The 13,619-nt window shown below is 35.6% G+C and overlaps 1 protein-coding gene across 1 annotated transcript; it reads right to left on the bottom strand.

Moving 5' to 3' along the window:
• Positions 1-10,937: 10,937 nt before the first annotated feature.
• On the bottom strand, positions 10,938-11,870 carry LOC139854730 (uncharacterized). Its single transcript, XM_071844017.1, has one exon. The coding sequence runs from the start codon at positions 11,868-11,870 to the stop codon at positions 10,938-10,940; it is 933 nt and encodes a 310-aa protein (XP_071700118.1).
• Between the last annotated feature and the right edge of the window lie 1,749 nt (positions 11,871-13,619).

Raw genomic sequence — 13,619 nt, 5'->3', positions numbered from 1 at the left:
GATCATTGGAAGCCTTTATAACCGTTAGTGTTATTTGACGTTTCGAATAAACTGCGAACTTGCGCGCACGTTTAACTTTTGTCATAATCGGAATATTATGACTGCGAAATATTAATTATTATTTTATAATAATAATTACCTGAGTTTTTGGATGCTTAATTACGCGTAGTAATTTAATTATGCACAATAGTTAGTCTTGTTGGACTTTCTACCTTGTTGGGCTCAAGCCCACCCTACTCTAGCTAGTGACCCAATTAATTAGCCCTTGTCCATGTCATCAATCCTTGTCAAATTCCTTACTTATAAATACTAGCCCTTGTCCATGTCATCAATCCTTGTCAAATTCCTTGCTTATAAATACTAGCCCTTGTCCATGTCATCAATCCTTGTCAAATTCCTTGCTTATAAATACTAGCCATTGTCCATGTCATCAATCCTTGTCAAATTTCTTGCTTATAAATACTAGCCATTTACCTCTCATTCAAATCACTTGCTCATTTTGGTTTTCACACACACTTGTTCTTTCTTTCTTTCCTTTCTAGTATTGCTTGTTGACGACCTTTCGGACCGACTTACTACTTGCGTACTTTCATTACCGACTTTACCGCTTTTATCACTGTGAGTTATAGCATTCCCTTTTTACTTTAACTTATTTTGGAAACTGAGAATACATGCAGATTTTATGTTTTACATACTAGGCACGAGTACTTAAACTTATATATGTGTGGGTTATACAACGGCATAAACATTCCCTTTAGCTCGGTAACGTTTAATCATTGGTTTTTGAACTGTGAACGCGAATCTTAGATATGGATCCATAGGGTTTGACATCCCCACTCGGGCTAGTCGCGCTAGCATTTAACGAGTGTTTAATACTTCGTAAACATACGCACTTGCCAAGTGTACTTTCAGGGGGTGATATATTATTTAAACGTTAAGTTAGTTACCGAGTGCCCACGGTTGAGCATATACTTAAACATACTGATTTGGATTACTATTTTAAAACTCTCGTTGTAGCACTGAAATCTCGTGGCCTACTTACATTACTGTTATACTTAAACTATAGCTCACCAACCTTTGTGTTGACGTTTTTAAGCATGTTTTTCTCAGGTGCTTAAGGTTGCTTCCGCTGTTGTACTAGTCTTGCTGTAGACAACCCGCTCTTTAGAGATGTCCCGCATGAACGTTTACTTTTGCATACAAACTTTATTACAATTATTATTTGCTTCTACTTAGTGAAGCATGCTTTTGGGTTGTAAAACATTCGATGTTGGTTATGACATCACTATTTATATGAATGCAAACTTCTTTTGAAATCGCATATAGTACTTAACCTTGTAATGATCCTGTTGTTGATGGTCCGTACATGATGATTTAGTACGGGGCATCACATTTGGTATCAGAGCATTGGTTGTAGGGAATTAGGTTGCATTAGTGAGTCTAAGACCGACCCGAGTAGGATTCACTAATAGGACTAATCTATAACTTGTTAGTTTACTTGTTTCCGCTGAACTTACTGCATGCTGCTGCTTACTTTTACTGCTATATGCCGTATGCTACTACCTGTTTTCACTACTGCATGCTATTATCTACTTTCGATTGCATGCAACTGTGTTATATTACTGCATGTTACCGTTTACTACTACTGCCTGTCACTGCTTACTTCTACTGCTGTATGAACTTACTGCATGCTACCGTTTCCTTTTACTGCTATGTAAACTCGCTGTATGCCTTTGTTTACTCTCACTACTGCAAACTACTATCTGCTTTTAACATGTTACCTCGGTATGATACTGTTACTATTACCATGTTACGTGCTGTCGTAAACGATCTAGGCTGCTGTAGTTGATATGCCTGATTACACTCTTGCTACATGCCTATTGTTCGCTATACCGACTTGGAGAACTCATCCTTCCGAGTTCAGATGTTTTCCCGAACTACTTTCCCACTCGTCTAACCATAAGAACTAATAGTGTAATCGACCTGTTACTACTGCTCCACCTTTCCAGAGATCAAAACATTACTTCACGTGATCTAGAAGATTGTACAGTTGACACATACCCTGTACGCTTTTGTGACCGTCACTTAACTCTTTCATTCCTTACCACAGCTCGATGGTCTAACGACACTTCTGGACTTAGGTCCCTAACACTTCTATATTTAGGCATTGAAGAAGTCGGGAAGGCATTCCCTTTAACGAGGTCATAGTGTCTTCTACTGATGCTCAGCCATACCCACGGACTTGGGAGTCGCCTCGAGACATATCATATCACTACTTGCTACACGTACAACTTGGCACGAGACCCAGATTAAATTTCTAGAAAGGAATCTAACGATGTTACTTGAACCCGAATATTTTGAAGAAATTTCGGAGCACTTAGGCATTGATGCATGACCTATGGAGCTTACGCATCCACATCGAGAAACCGTGAGATTGATTATGTAGATTTTATTTTAAGACAACACAGGTAAAGCACCGTTAGAAAAAATTGAGTAGAACTTGAAGTGATCACGTCACATTGACAATATGAAGTGATATTGGAATGAACGTACGATTTAGTACAATATAATGACGCCAGGCCAGCGTGATTATATTGAAGTAAATCATGCAGAAGTTCCAATGTTACTACATGAGGAATATGAGGTGGTCCAGAGAAAATTTTGGCAGGATCACTTGAGCATACACATTATAGTCTGTTAAGGGTAGGGAAGGAATAACCACGTAGCCCAGAAACTGTACAAGAGGGGCCTTGATTACAGAATTGATAACCCGAAAATTTGTTATAGATATCGACACCCTGGGCATTTAATGAAAAAGTTCTCATATAGGAAAAACTTTAAACTTACCTGCGGTAAAGAAATCATTATGGAAACTTGCATGGATCCTGATTCTTGTTAGGGTACGTTTCGGCACAACGTTTTATTGTTTCGGAGTTGTTTAATACTAGAATGATAGAAACCTTACATCTAAGAACCTTAGCATTATCATGAATAGTAAACCATCAACAACAATGGGAATTAAGTATTCTATAGGACACAAGCAAATGGTAAACTGAGGAAGATAGAGGAATAATTTAAGGTAGTACTTTAAGATTAACAGGTGGGTCATTGGAGATGACCTCGTATTAACCAAACTTGGAAGTTTTAATGTAGTAGTTGAAAAGGGATTAGTTACCTACGTACAGGCATACGCTATTCGAAAAGATTGATAGAATTTTTCACAGTAGTACAGTAAGATTTGATTTGGGATGAACTTTAAGCTTAACCTAATACTCATCGAGCCAGGAAGCTTTGATGAAATAGTTGGAACGAACTGACTTTCAAGGAGGAAAGCGGAATTTATTTATAATGGGAAAATTTTATTTGTATACCTCGCAAGAATGGTAAAACTATTATGGGGAGAGATGTAGCCCGAAAATGGAACCTTATTAGTTACATGACAACACCCCGAAATCCCACAATGGAAATAGGAAGAAATTCATCATTAACTACCAGAGACTTTATGCGGATAGGACATCACCTCGGTTATTATTGACCATCTCGCCAAAACTGCTCACTTTCTAGCCATGAAAGAAACCGATACAATGGACAAACTTGCACAGCGATACTTAAAGGAAATTGTATTCCGTCACTTCAGCAATTCAAATTCTATATTGAGGATTACCCAAGAATCTCATTTGATACTCATTCTTACGCAACTCTAAATCCTAATTTATTACGAGGAATTTCTTATTCGATGATAACCACAACCTCATCCTTCTCACTTCAATATTAGTCATACCAGTTCGAAATTTTCCTAAAATCATTGAGTGGTTAACCCTCATCCTCATACTGTCCCATTCGTACCTCACTCATAAGCAACAGCTTCACACTTAGGAATTTTTGGTCAAGGAACTTATGCCCTACTAATAGTTGTCAATCTCATCTAAATTTAATGGTTTTTATTACCTCAAATATCACTCGAAATTTTCAAAAGTCTTTTACTCGATTCTCATCAATCTTTTCCAACTTGTAACCTCCGAAATATGAAAAATTTTGTTTGCCAAAATTTTACACACATTATTTTACTGTGCTATCCTCTCAAAGCTTTATAAAAATAAATTTATTTTATCTGCCATTCATGCAAATTTTTGAAATCGTATCCTTTATGTAAAATAAAGTAAATAATTACTTATTTTTGACAAATACATATGAAACTTTACTTTCACTTTTACAAATCAAATCTTTTATTCAGAAGATATTATACTTTGAACGGTACGTGTTGTACATAACCCTAATTTACTAAGAACTTCGTTTCTTCTCTTGCATTGTCACCATAAACAATTTCTATAAAACTTTCGTTGCGTATTATACAAAACTTTTCGTGTTATTTGTATCCAAGTCATCCTAAAAGCTTTATAACCGTCGAAATCGAAAGATTCATGTGTATGTGATAAAGGCACTGACTACCACGTCATGCAAGGCCTTCGGGCATCTGCTAACACTTAAACCATTCAAAACTATTACGTTACCCCATGTATTTATTTCACCACACGTGTTGGAACAATGCTCTTTCTTACATGGCTCTAAGTACTGACTCATTCCAAGGAATTCTCATTTAGTGGTATTAATACCATCATTATTCCGGCTTTAATACTAGTCATAACCTGTTTGGCACTTTGCAAATTCAAGACGCAATTAACTTCTCATCCTCGTGCTTTATCCTTCATATCTCACTTTTAGCAACGGCTTCGCACGTAAATATTTTTGGCCCAAAGACTTGTATCCTGATAATTACCAAAACTACATTTATGTCATTAGTTTTCATTACCTAGTAACTGGTCACCCGAGGATTCCAAGCTCTTTTTTTTCGCTCAATCTTTTTCAACTCGTAACCTTTGAAATACGAAAAACTATGTTTATCAATTTTTTTTATTACACGTTGTTTATTTGTGCTAAAAACTTTTCGGTCACAAGATTTACAGACAATGAAAGTACTAAAAACTTTTCGGTCACTTAAACGATTTATAAAATCATATATGTATAAATTTATACTTACTTATTTTGATACTAAGTTATATCTTCAAAATATTTAAAAACCGCTCCTTTACAGAGTTATTCAACTTAAGTCAAATAGTTTTAAGCAAAATGGTACACGTTGTACCTACTGCTAAATTTACTAGGAACTTCGTTCCGTCTACGTTGTCACAACAAGCGTTTAAAGGTTTTGTTTATCAAAACCCCCTTAGTTGATTTTATTAAAGGTTTTCATATTAGATTACACCATGTATGGATCACACTTTTCTCGCCCTCCGTTAGAGATGAAACTTACTATTAAGATCTTTGTTAAAAAAAAAAAAAAAACCCCTTGAGCCACTTTGGATGGCGGTTTTATAAAATTTGTGAGAAAATCTTTACGCCCATAAAATGTTCTTTTAAAAGCTAAACATGACCAAAAACGCGGGCCAATAAATCAAAATTTTTTTAGGTACACTCATTGGCCACCCTATTGTAGGAAATGTACTAGGTGGGTTACTGTTCTCAATACTTCACGGCAAATCACAACGCCCTCTTAAACCTCATATCTATGAATCAGTATGTTGAGACACAAGAATCATATTTGGAGATTCTTTTCACTCGGAGTAAACCATTCGTTAGAACCAAGGGTTCACGTATCTTCTTATCCGCACAACCCCTTAAGTACACGGATAAATTCGGAACAAACCACTCGAAGAGTTCACTCTCGATTCAAAGACCACACCTTTCGTGTGACTTTCCTTCGGAAATGTAATATAAGATACTTTGAGAACCTATGAATCTTGTTATCCCTTGGGAGGGGACTGCTTAAAACATTTACGACACTGATGTTGATACTCTATATGTTCCTTCCTTCATTGGTTGCAACTGTATGTTGCTCTAGTTAACGTTAACCCTACTTCAACATGTAACTGAAAGGATGAAGTTACATTACAGAACTGTGCTTTCATTTCATCCAAGGGTAGGTTCACCTGCAGTATGGTAAACTAGGTGATATTCCTCATTGTTCGTTCAGACCGTTCTGAAGGCACTATGAATAATTATGGCTTGCAAGTCCGATTGATCACTTTTAGCTAAAATCTCAATTCACTTATTCAAATGAAACGTTCTTAAATATCGAGTTCCTATGCCTATGGCCTCCTTCCGAAACCAAGAGATTGGTAAAATCCGTGGCTAACGCTATCCAGACATCAAATCGCATGGTTGTAATCACTATGTTTTCCATTCTACCGTCAGCTTATATTACGACATTCACGCTCAATGTTTTAGATGAGCTAAGAATCATTCATGATGCATTTCACGCATCCAACTTACCGAAGATGCCTGTAAGCCTAGACACACCATCTTTCTTTTTGTAGATATACATTCAGATGACATACTCAGGTTAATCGAAAACGGAATCGATTTGTTGATCTCTTAGGACAAGAGACTTAATTAATGGCATGTACCCATTCTTACTTTCATACACCGAAATACCTTTAAGGGTAAATAACTTACTTCTGAGCCCACGGGTCTCACGGAACTTTGATACACCCCTCTTAATCGATTACGGTACCATTTTTTTTCACTCCTCAAATTTCGGGACGAAATTTCCATTAACAGGTGGGTAATGTAACGACCCGGCTTTTTCGACTTGCTTTTGTGCCTTGTGTTTTTGCGAAACTGCGTATTTGTGCGTACTGTGTTACTTTATACTCTGGAAACTTGATTTACGTGGGTTACTTCCATTTATATGTTAAAACGTGCCTTAGAGTACGTAGGATACATAACTTGATCATTGGAAGCCTTTATAACCGTTAGTGTTATTTGACGTTTCGAATAAACTGCGAACTTGCGCGCACGTTTAACTTTTGTCATAATCGGAATATTATGACTGCGAAATATTAATTATTATTTTATAATAATAATTACCTGAGTTTTTGGATGCTTAATTACGCGTAGTAATTTAATTATGCACAATAGTTAGTCTTGTTGGACTTTCTACCTTGTTGGGCTCAAGCCCACCCTACTCTAGCTAGTGACCCAATTAATTAGCCCTTGTCCATGTCATCAATCCTTGTCAAATTCCTTGCTTATAAATACTAGCCCTTGTCCATGTCATCAATCCTTGTCAAATTCCTTGCTTATAAATACTAGCCCTTGTCCATGTCATCAATCCTTGTCAAATTCCTTGCTTATAAATACTAGCCATTGTCCATGTCATCAATCCTTGTCAAATTTCTTGCTTATAAATACTAGCCATTTACCTCTCATTCAAATCACTTGCTCATTTTGGTTTTCACACACACTTGTTCTTTCTTTCTTTCCTTTCTAGTATTGCTTGTTGACGACCTTTCGAACCGACTTACTACTTGCGTACTTTCATTACCGACTTTACCGCTTTTATCACTGTGAGTTATAGCATTCCCTTTTTACTTTAACTTATTTTGGAAACTGAGAATACATGCAGATTTTATGTTTTACATACTAGGCACGAGTACTTAAACTTATATATGTGTGGGTTATACAACGGCATAAACATTCCCTTTAGCTCGGTAACGTTTAATCATTGGTTTTTGAACTGTGAACGCGAATCTTAGATATGGATCCATAGGGTTTGACATCCCCACTCGGGCTAGTCGCGCTAGCATTTAACGAGTGTTTAATACTTCGTAAACATACGCACTTGCCAAGTGTACTTTCAGGGGGTGATATATTATTTAAACGTTAAGTTAGTTACCGAGTGCCCACGGTTGAGCATATACTTAAACATACTGATTTGGATTACTATTTTAAAACTCTCGTTGTAGCACTGAAATCTCGTGGCCTACTTACATTACTGTTATACTTAAACTATAGCTCACCAACCTTTGTGTTGACGTTTTTAAGCATGTTTTTCTCAGGTGCTTAAGGTTGCTTCCGCTGTTGTACTAGTCTTGCTGTAGACAACCCGCTCTTTAGAGATGTCCCGCATGAACGTTTACTTTTGCATACAAACTTTATTACAATTATTATTTGCTTCTACTTAGTGAAGCATGCTTTTGGGTTGTAAAACATTCGATGTTGGTTATGACATCACTATTTATATGAATGCAAACTTCTTTTGAAATCGCATATAGTACTTAACCTTGTAATGATCCTGTTGTTGATGGTCCGTACATGATGATTTAGTACGGGGCATCACACTTCTGCTGTTTACTTATACGTTATACAAGCTATGTGCATGGAGTCATACATGCTTTATTCAAGAAAACTTTGCATTCACAAAATCATCACCATGTATCTTATTTTGACTGCGTTGTCAACGGATGTAGTATTGTAAACTATTATATACGGTGATTGTCTATACGTAGAAATCATCAGACGTCGAAAACCTTGGATTTATATATTCATTTATGGTGTGCCTTTTCAAAAGAATGCAATGTTTACAAAACGTATCATATAGAGGTCAAAACCTCAATATGAAATCAATGAATGATGTATTCGTCCAAGTGGATTTGGACGGGTCATCACATGTGCCTATCTGTGGATAAAGCAAACGAACCAAGCTCATCAACCATTACCATTAATAAAGTCGAGCTCCTTGCTCCAATCTCAGTACGATTCCACGACTATGCCCATCCAGGGGCGGAAATGAAGAGGGGCAAGTGGGGTCACCCGCCCCCAGTGAAAATTATTTTGTGCAAAAATTCGAGTTTTTTCGTTTCGAACCCAGTGAAATTTTTTTGGCTAAAAGTCTTCATATTTTGCCGCCAAGGTCTCAAGATTTTGTCCCAAATCCTTCAAATTTTGCCTAAAAATTTTCAAATTTTGCCCAAAAACCTTCAAAATTTAAAAAAAAAAAAAAAACCTTCAAATTTTGCCTAAAAACCCCCAATTTTGCCTAAAAACCTCATATTTTGCGCCCCCAATGAAAAAAGTATCCATTTCCGCCACTGTGCCCAACTACCGTTGTGCATTCGAACACCAAGTAAGCACTTCGCATTCGAGTCAAGATGAAATAAACATCTATACTTAATATATTTATTGTCATAATACTTGCAACCACAAGGCCAATAAGAATAATAAATACTTAATAATTATTAAAGTATTATTACCTTTAGGGTGGTGATATTTACGAACACAATTTGATAGATTCATCATAACTTGGTGCTACTTTCCAAACACACCCTCGAATAAATTTTATTAAAAAATGTGTGTATGATATATATTAAGGGTATATTAGTAACTTTGAGTGGATCTATCAAAATTATTAATGTTAGATATATCAATCGTAAATAGTATTATTATTATTATTATTATTATTATTATTATTATTATTATTATTATTATTATTATTATTATCAGTGTTAGCATTATTATTAATAATAATAACATCATTATTGTTATTTTTATTATTATTATTGTTGTTCTAAAAATGGAAAAAATAGTATACCTAGTAAGCCAGACTTAGAAACCAATTAAATAGCTTAAAAGACATAGCTTACAAAGCCAATAAGTCCACGATCGTTGTGTTTAGATGACAAACTTATGAAGGCTTAAGCTTATTTTTTCATAAGCTCAAAGTAGTAACCTTGTTTGGCTGATAAATTTCTAGAGCTTACGGAAAACATAAACTCTAAAGATATAAGCAAGTTGAACTAAATAATCTTCAAACTTATAAAATGAAAAATTACATAATTACCCATAATATAATTATTTAATGTATCTTTATTCTTCATTTTAGCAAATTTACAAATATAAGGTCCGATTTTAACTACATTGACACAAAAGTTAAGCTTCAGCTTATAATTTCAAAAACAAGCTTCAAGTATTAACGGCATATATAAGCTCAAGATTCAATTACGAACTTTAACTTCAATTACTTTTACCAAACACACCTTAAGCCTGTGAAACATAAACAGAAAACCTAATAATAATCCAAAAATGCTAAAGGTCAAACTTCAAAGTAGAAAGTACGAAACATAAATCCCCCAAGCCTATTAATTTTACTAAACTCAATATAGCCATTATAGAAAGCCCACCCAGCTCATTAAGCCTTGTAAGCCCACAATGTTTATAGCCTAATTAACAAAAAAGTCCAATAAGAATGCTCAAATTTACCCTACTAAGCCCAATGTGCCCAGTAAACACAAAAAGTCCACCAAACACATAAGCACAAAATACAAAGCCCACCAAAGAAAAACATTTTAATTTGTTATATTCATTAAGTTCATTAAGTCCATCAAGCCCAGTAAACCAACTAAAACCATAAACAAAGCTCATATGCTAAGTCCATCAAGCTTAAAAAAACAGGCAAGCGCAAACTAGAAAGTAGAAGGGAAATTTGCCCAAATACACTATTTTTTAAACTTTTATTCCAAAATACACTTTCGGGGAAAAAATTGTCTATTTACACCGTTAGGTCGACCACTCAGTGGGTCGACTACCCCTTTATCCGGTCGACCACTTTAGTTTTCAAGGTAGTCGACCTCAATTCTTCATTGTTGTTGGTCGACTACTTCAGTTATATGGTCGACCTAAGGGTCGACCGAATTGTAGGCCTAAACTCGGTCGACTAACATAATCGACCACAGTTGCTTTGAAGTCGACCGATAAGTTGGTCGACTAATCATAAAAACATACTAAGATATATCAGATAAGATTATTGCGAATTTAGATAAGGTTTTTATTTAAGTTTACTGTGTTAGCAATGTACCTTCAATGTACCTTGGAGATTTATTTACCATTATGTGTTGTGTTGTGTTACCATCCAATTTAGTGAAATAAACTTTAATTTGAACAACAAATATTATATATTATCTCATACTACATTTATGGATTACACAACAAATAACACAACTTACAGACATATAACATACACGACAGTTAAACAGAAAACATACGAACACACATACCTAACATTCATGACTGTTAAACACATTTTAAACACAAAGAAGAAGCTAATCATCACTCAAATTGTAAGTGGAGCTAAATTGTGTTGAGCATGAGTCTTCACGTTTTCCTTTACCCTTGCCCTTTACCAACCCCTTCGGCTTTGCCTTTGTTTTTGAGTTACACTTGGACTTTTGTTTACCTTCAGAAAGATCATAATGTGCAGTGCAAGTTGATCTAGTATGTCCATATTCCAAGCAACGACTGCATTTTCTTTTAGATTTGAAATTGTCTTTGTCCTCTCCTTGGGACGGTATACGAGCAGTACTCTTCGGTCTAACCGATTGTCGCTTTGTAACCAATGGCGGTAGGACGGTTTGTAGGTGTCCTGGATCTATCCATTCAGAAATATGATCTAGCGGGTTAATATCTTCCATATATGCCGACTTGTACGTTTCAGTGTGGAAATACTTCTGAACGTGTGTAGTAACGTTACGTAGGACAAAATACCTTGCTACTGCCATTACATGTCCACAGGATATACCGGAAAACTGCCATTGTTTACATGTGCAAGTTTTATCTTGTAGATTGACTTTACCGCCTTTTTTCATATCCAATACCTCAAACTTAACTTGTGATATCAGTTTAACAGTCCAACTAATAGACTTACGATTTCTTTTACCAAGCTTACGCTCTGCATATGGTGTGACAGGTGTTGTTAAACCATCAGCAGTGTTTCGGTGTTCCCAAAACCATTGTTGAACTGAAGCTCTAAAGAATTCAAGAAGCATTGTAATCGGGAGTTTCCTCGCATGAACTGACAGTGCGTTCATTGACTCTGCACTATTAGAAGTTAGGTAAGCATACCGAACACGATCTGCATGATGTCTAGGCCATCTGTTGAGGCCAACAGTAGTAATTGTACGTGCACTGTCTGGGATACGCCGTGCTAGTATAGCATAGTGGTGATCAAAATCAGATTTTCTATACGCTTTGCACATTTTCCAGTAGTGCCACTCGTAACTTTTAACCCTTTTAGACACACGTCTCTTGACCTATCCAATCTATAAAAGATGTAACTGGACCAAACCGCATCCCGATAACCAAGCAAAACTCACGTCTACCACACCTAATGACATGGTCTCGGGTAACTCGAAACCATAGCTCTTCTGGCTCCTCACATATTTCGCGTCCGTTGATTACAAACTTTTTCGGACGGTCAGTCTGATTCATTAATAAGCAATGTATGTATCCCTGATCATTGTCATCACACTTTATATCTAACCAATGACCGAAATACGTCTCTCTGAAAATCTTTGTCTGAGCCGGAGTGAGTTTGTTCTTAATCTCCCTTATAAGAGACATCTTGCTTCGAATGGTGACCTTGGCCTCGAACCAAACCTGTAATCAGACAATGATAATGTCATTATACATAAATGTTAATATACATACACATACATACAGGTACATACAATTGAAAAGCAAATACACTATAGTCGACCTTCTTTTTGGTCGACTACAGTTTTATTCAACTATAGGCGACCCAAAATGGGGTCGACTATAGTGTATGTTTTTGGCAGTCGACCCTTTGAATGGTCGAGTATGCAAGTGATCTTCTGACCTAAGGCATCCCCATAACCATATACAGATATATACACTTTAGCAAAAACAATGGGAGAATTGTATATGTGATGACCCGTCCTAATCCATCCGGACGAAGTTCATATCGATTATAAACGATTCACAACAGTTGATTTCATCGCGAGGTACTTGACCTCTATATGATACATTTTACAAACATTGCATTCGTTTTGAAAAGACAATCTTTCATTTACATCTAGAGTTGACGACATGCATACCATTTCATAACATATCTTACTATAATTGATTAAATAATAATCTTGATGAACTCATCGACTCGAATGCAACGTCTTTTGAAATAGACCATGAATGACTCCAAGTAAAATTTCTAGAATGAGCAAATGCACAGCGGAAGATTTCTTTCGTACCTGAGAATAAACATGCTTTAAAGTGTCAACCAAAAGGTTGGTGAGTTCATTAGTTTAACATATATAATCATTTCATAATTTTAATAGACCACAAGATTTCATATTTCCATTTCTTGTAAACATACGTCCCATGCATAGAGACAAAAATATCATTCATATGGATTGAACACCTGGTAATCGACATTCACATTATGTATATAAGAATATCCCCATCATTCCGGGATCCTCCTTCGGACATGATATAAATTTCAAAGTACTAAAGCATCCGATACTTTGGATGGGGCTTGTTGGGCCCGATAGATCTATCTTTAAAGTTCGCGTCAATTAGGGTGTCTGTTCCCTAATTCTTAGATTACCAGACTAAATAATAAGGAGCATATTCGATTTCGATAATTCAATCATATAATGTAGTTTTGATTACTTGTGTCTATTTCGTAAAACAGTTATAAAAACAGCGCATGTATTCTCAGTCCCAAAAATATATATTGCAAAAGCATTTAAAAAGGGAATAATGAAACTCACATACTGTATTTTGTAGTAAAAATACATATAACGAAACTGAACAATGTATGGTTGGCCTCGGATTCATGAACCTATATTATTTGTATGTCTATTAATATACATAATTGTAACTGAAGAAATATATATATAAATTTATTAGTTATATCCTTTTTATATTATTAATATATATATGTTTCATAAATTCATTTTGTATATAAAAATATTAATTTTGTTATGTTA

This window comes from Rutidosis leptorrhynchoides, chromosome 6 (assembly GCF_046630445.1).
Source record: "Rutidosis leptorrhynchoides isolate AG116_Rl617_1_P2 chromosome 6, CSIRO_AGI_Rlap_v1, whole genome shotgun sequence".
Taxonomy (NCBI): Eukaryota; Viridiplantae; Streptophyta; class Magnoliopsida; order Asterales; family Asteraceae; genus Rutidosis; species Rutidosis leptorrhynchoides.
This window is presented reverse-complemented; position numbering and strand designations above follow the sequence as displayed.

Bases quoted from the DNA above. Each gene is read 5' to 3' on its own strand.
- LOC139854730 (XM_071844017.1), bottom strand. From the start codon at position 11,870: ATGTGCAAAGCGTATAGAAAATCTGATTTTGATCACCACTATGCTATA.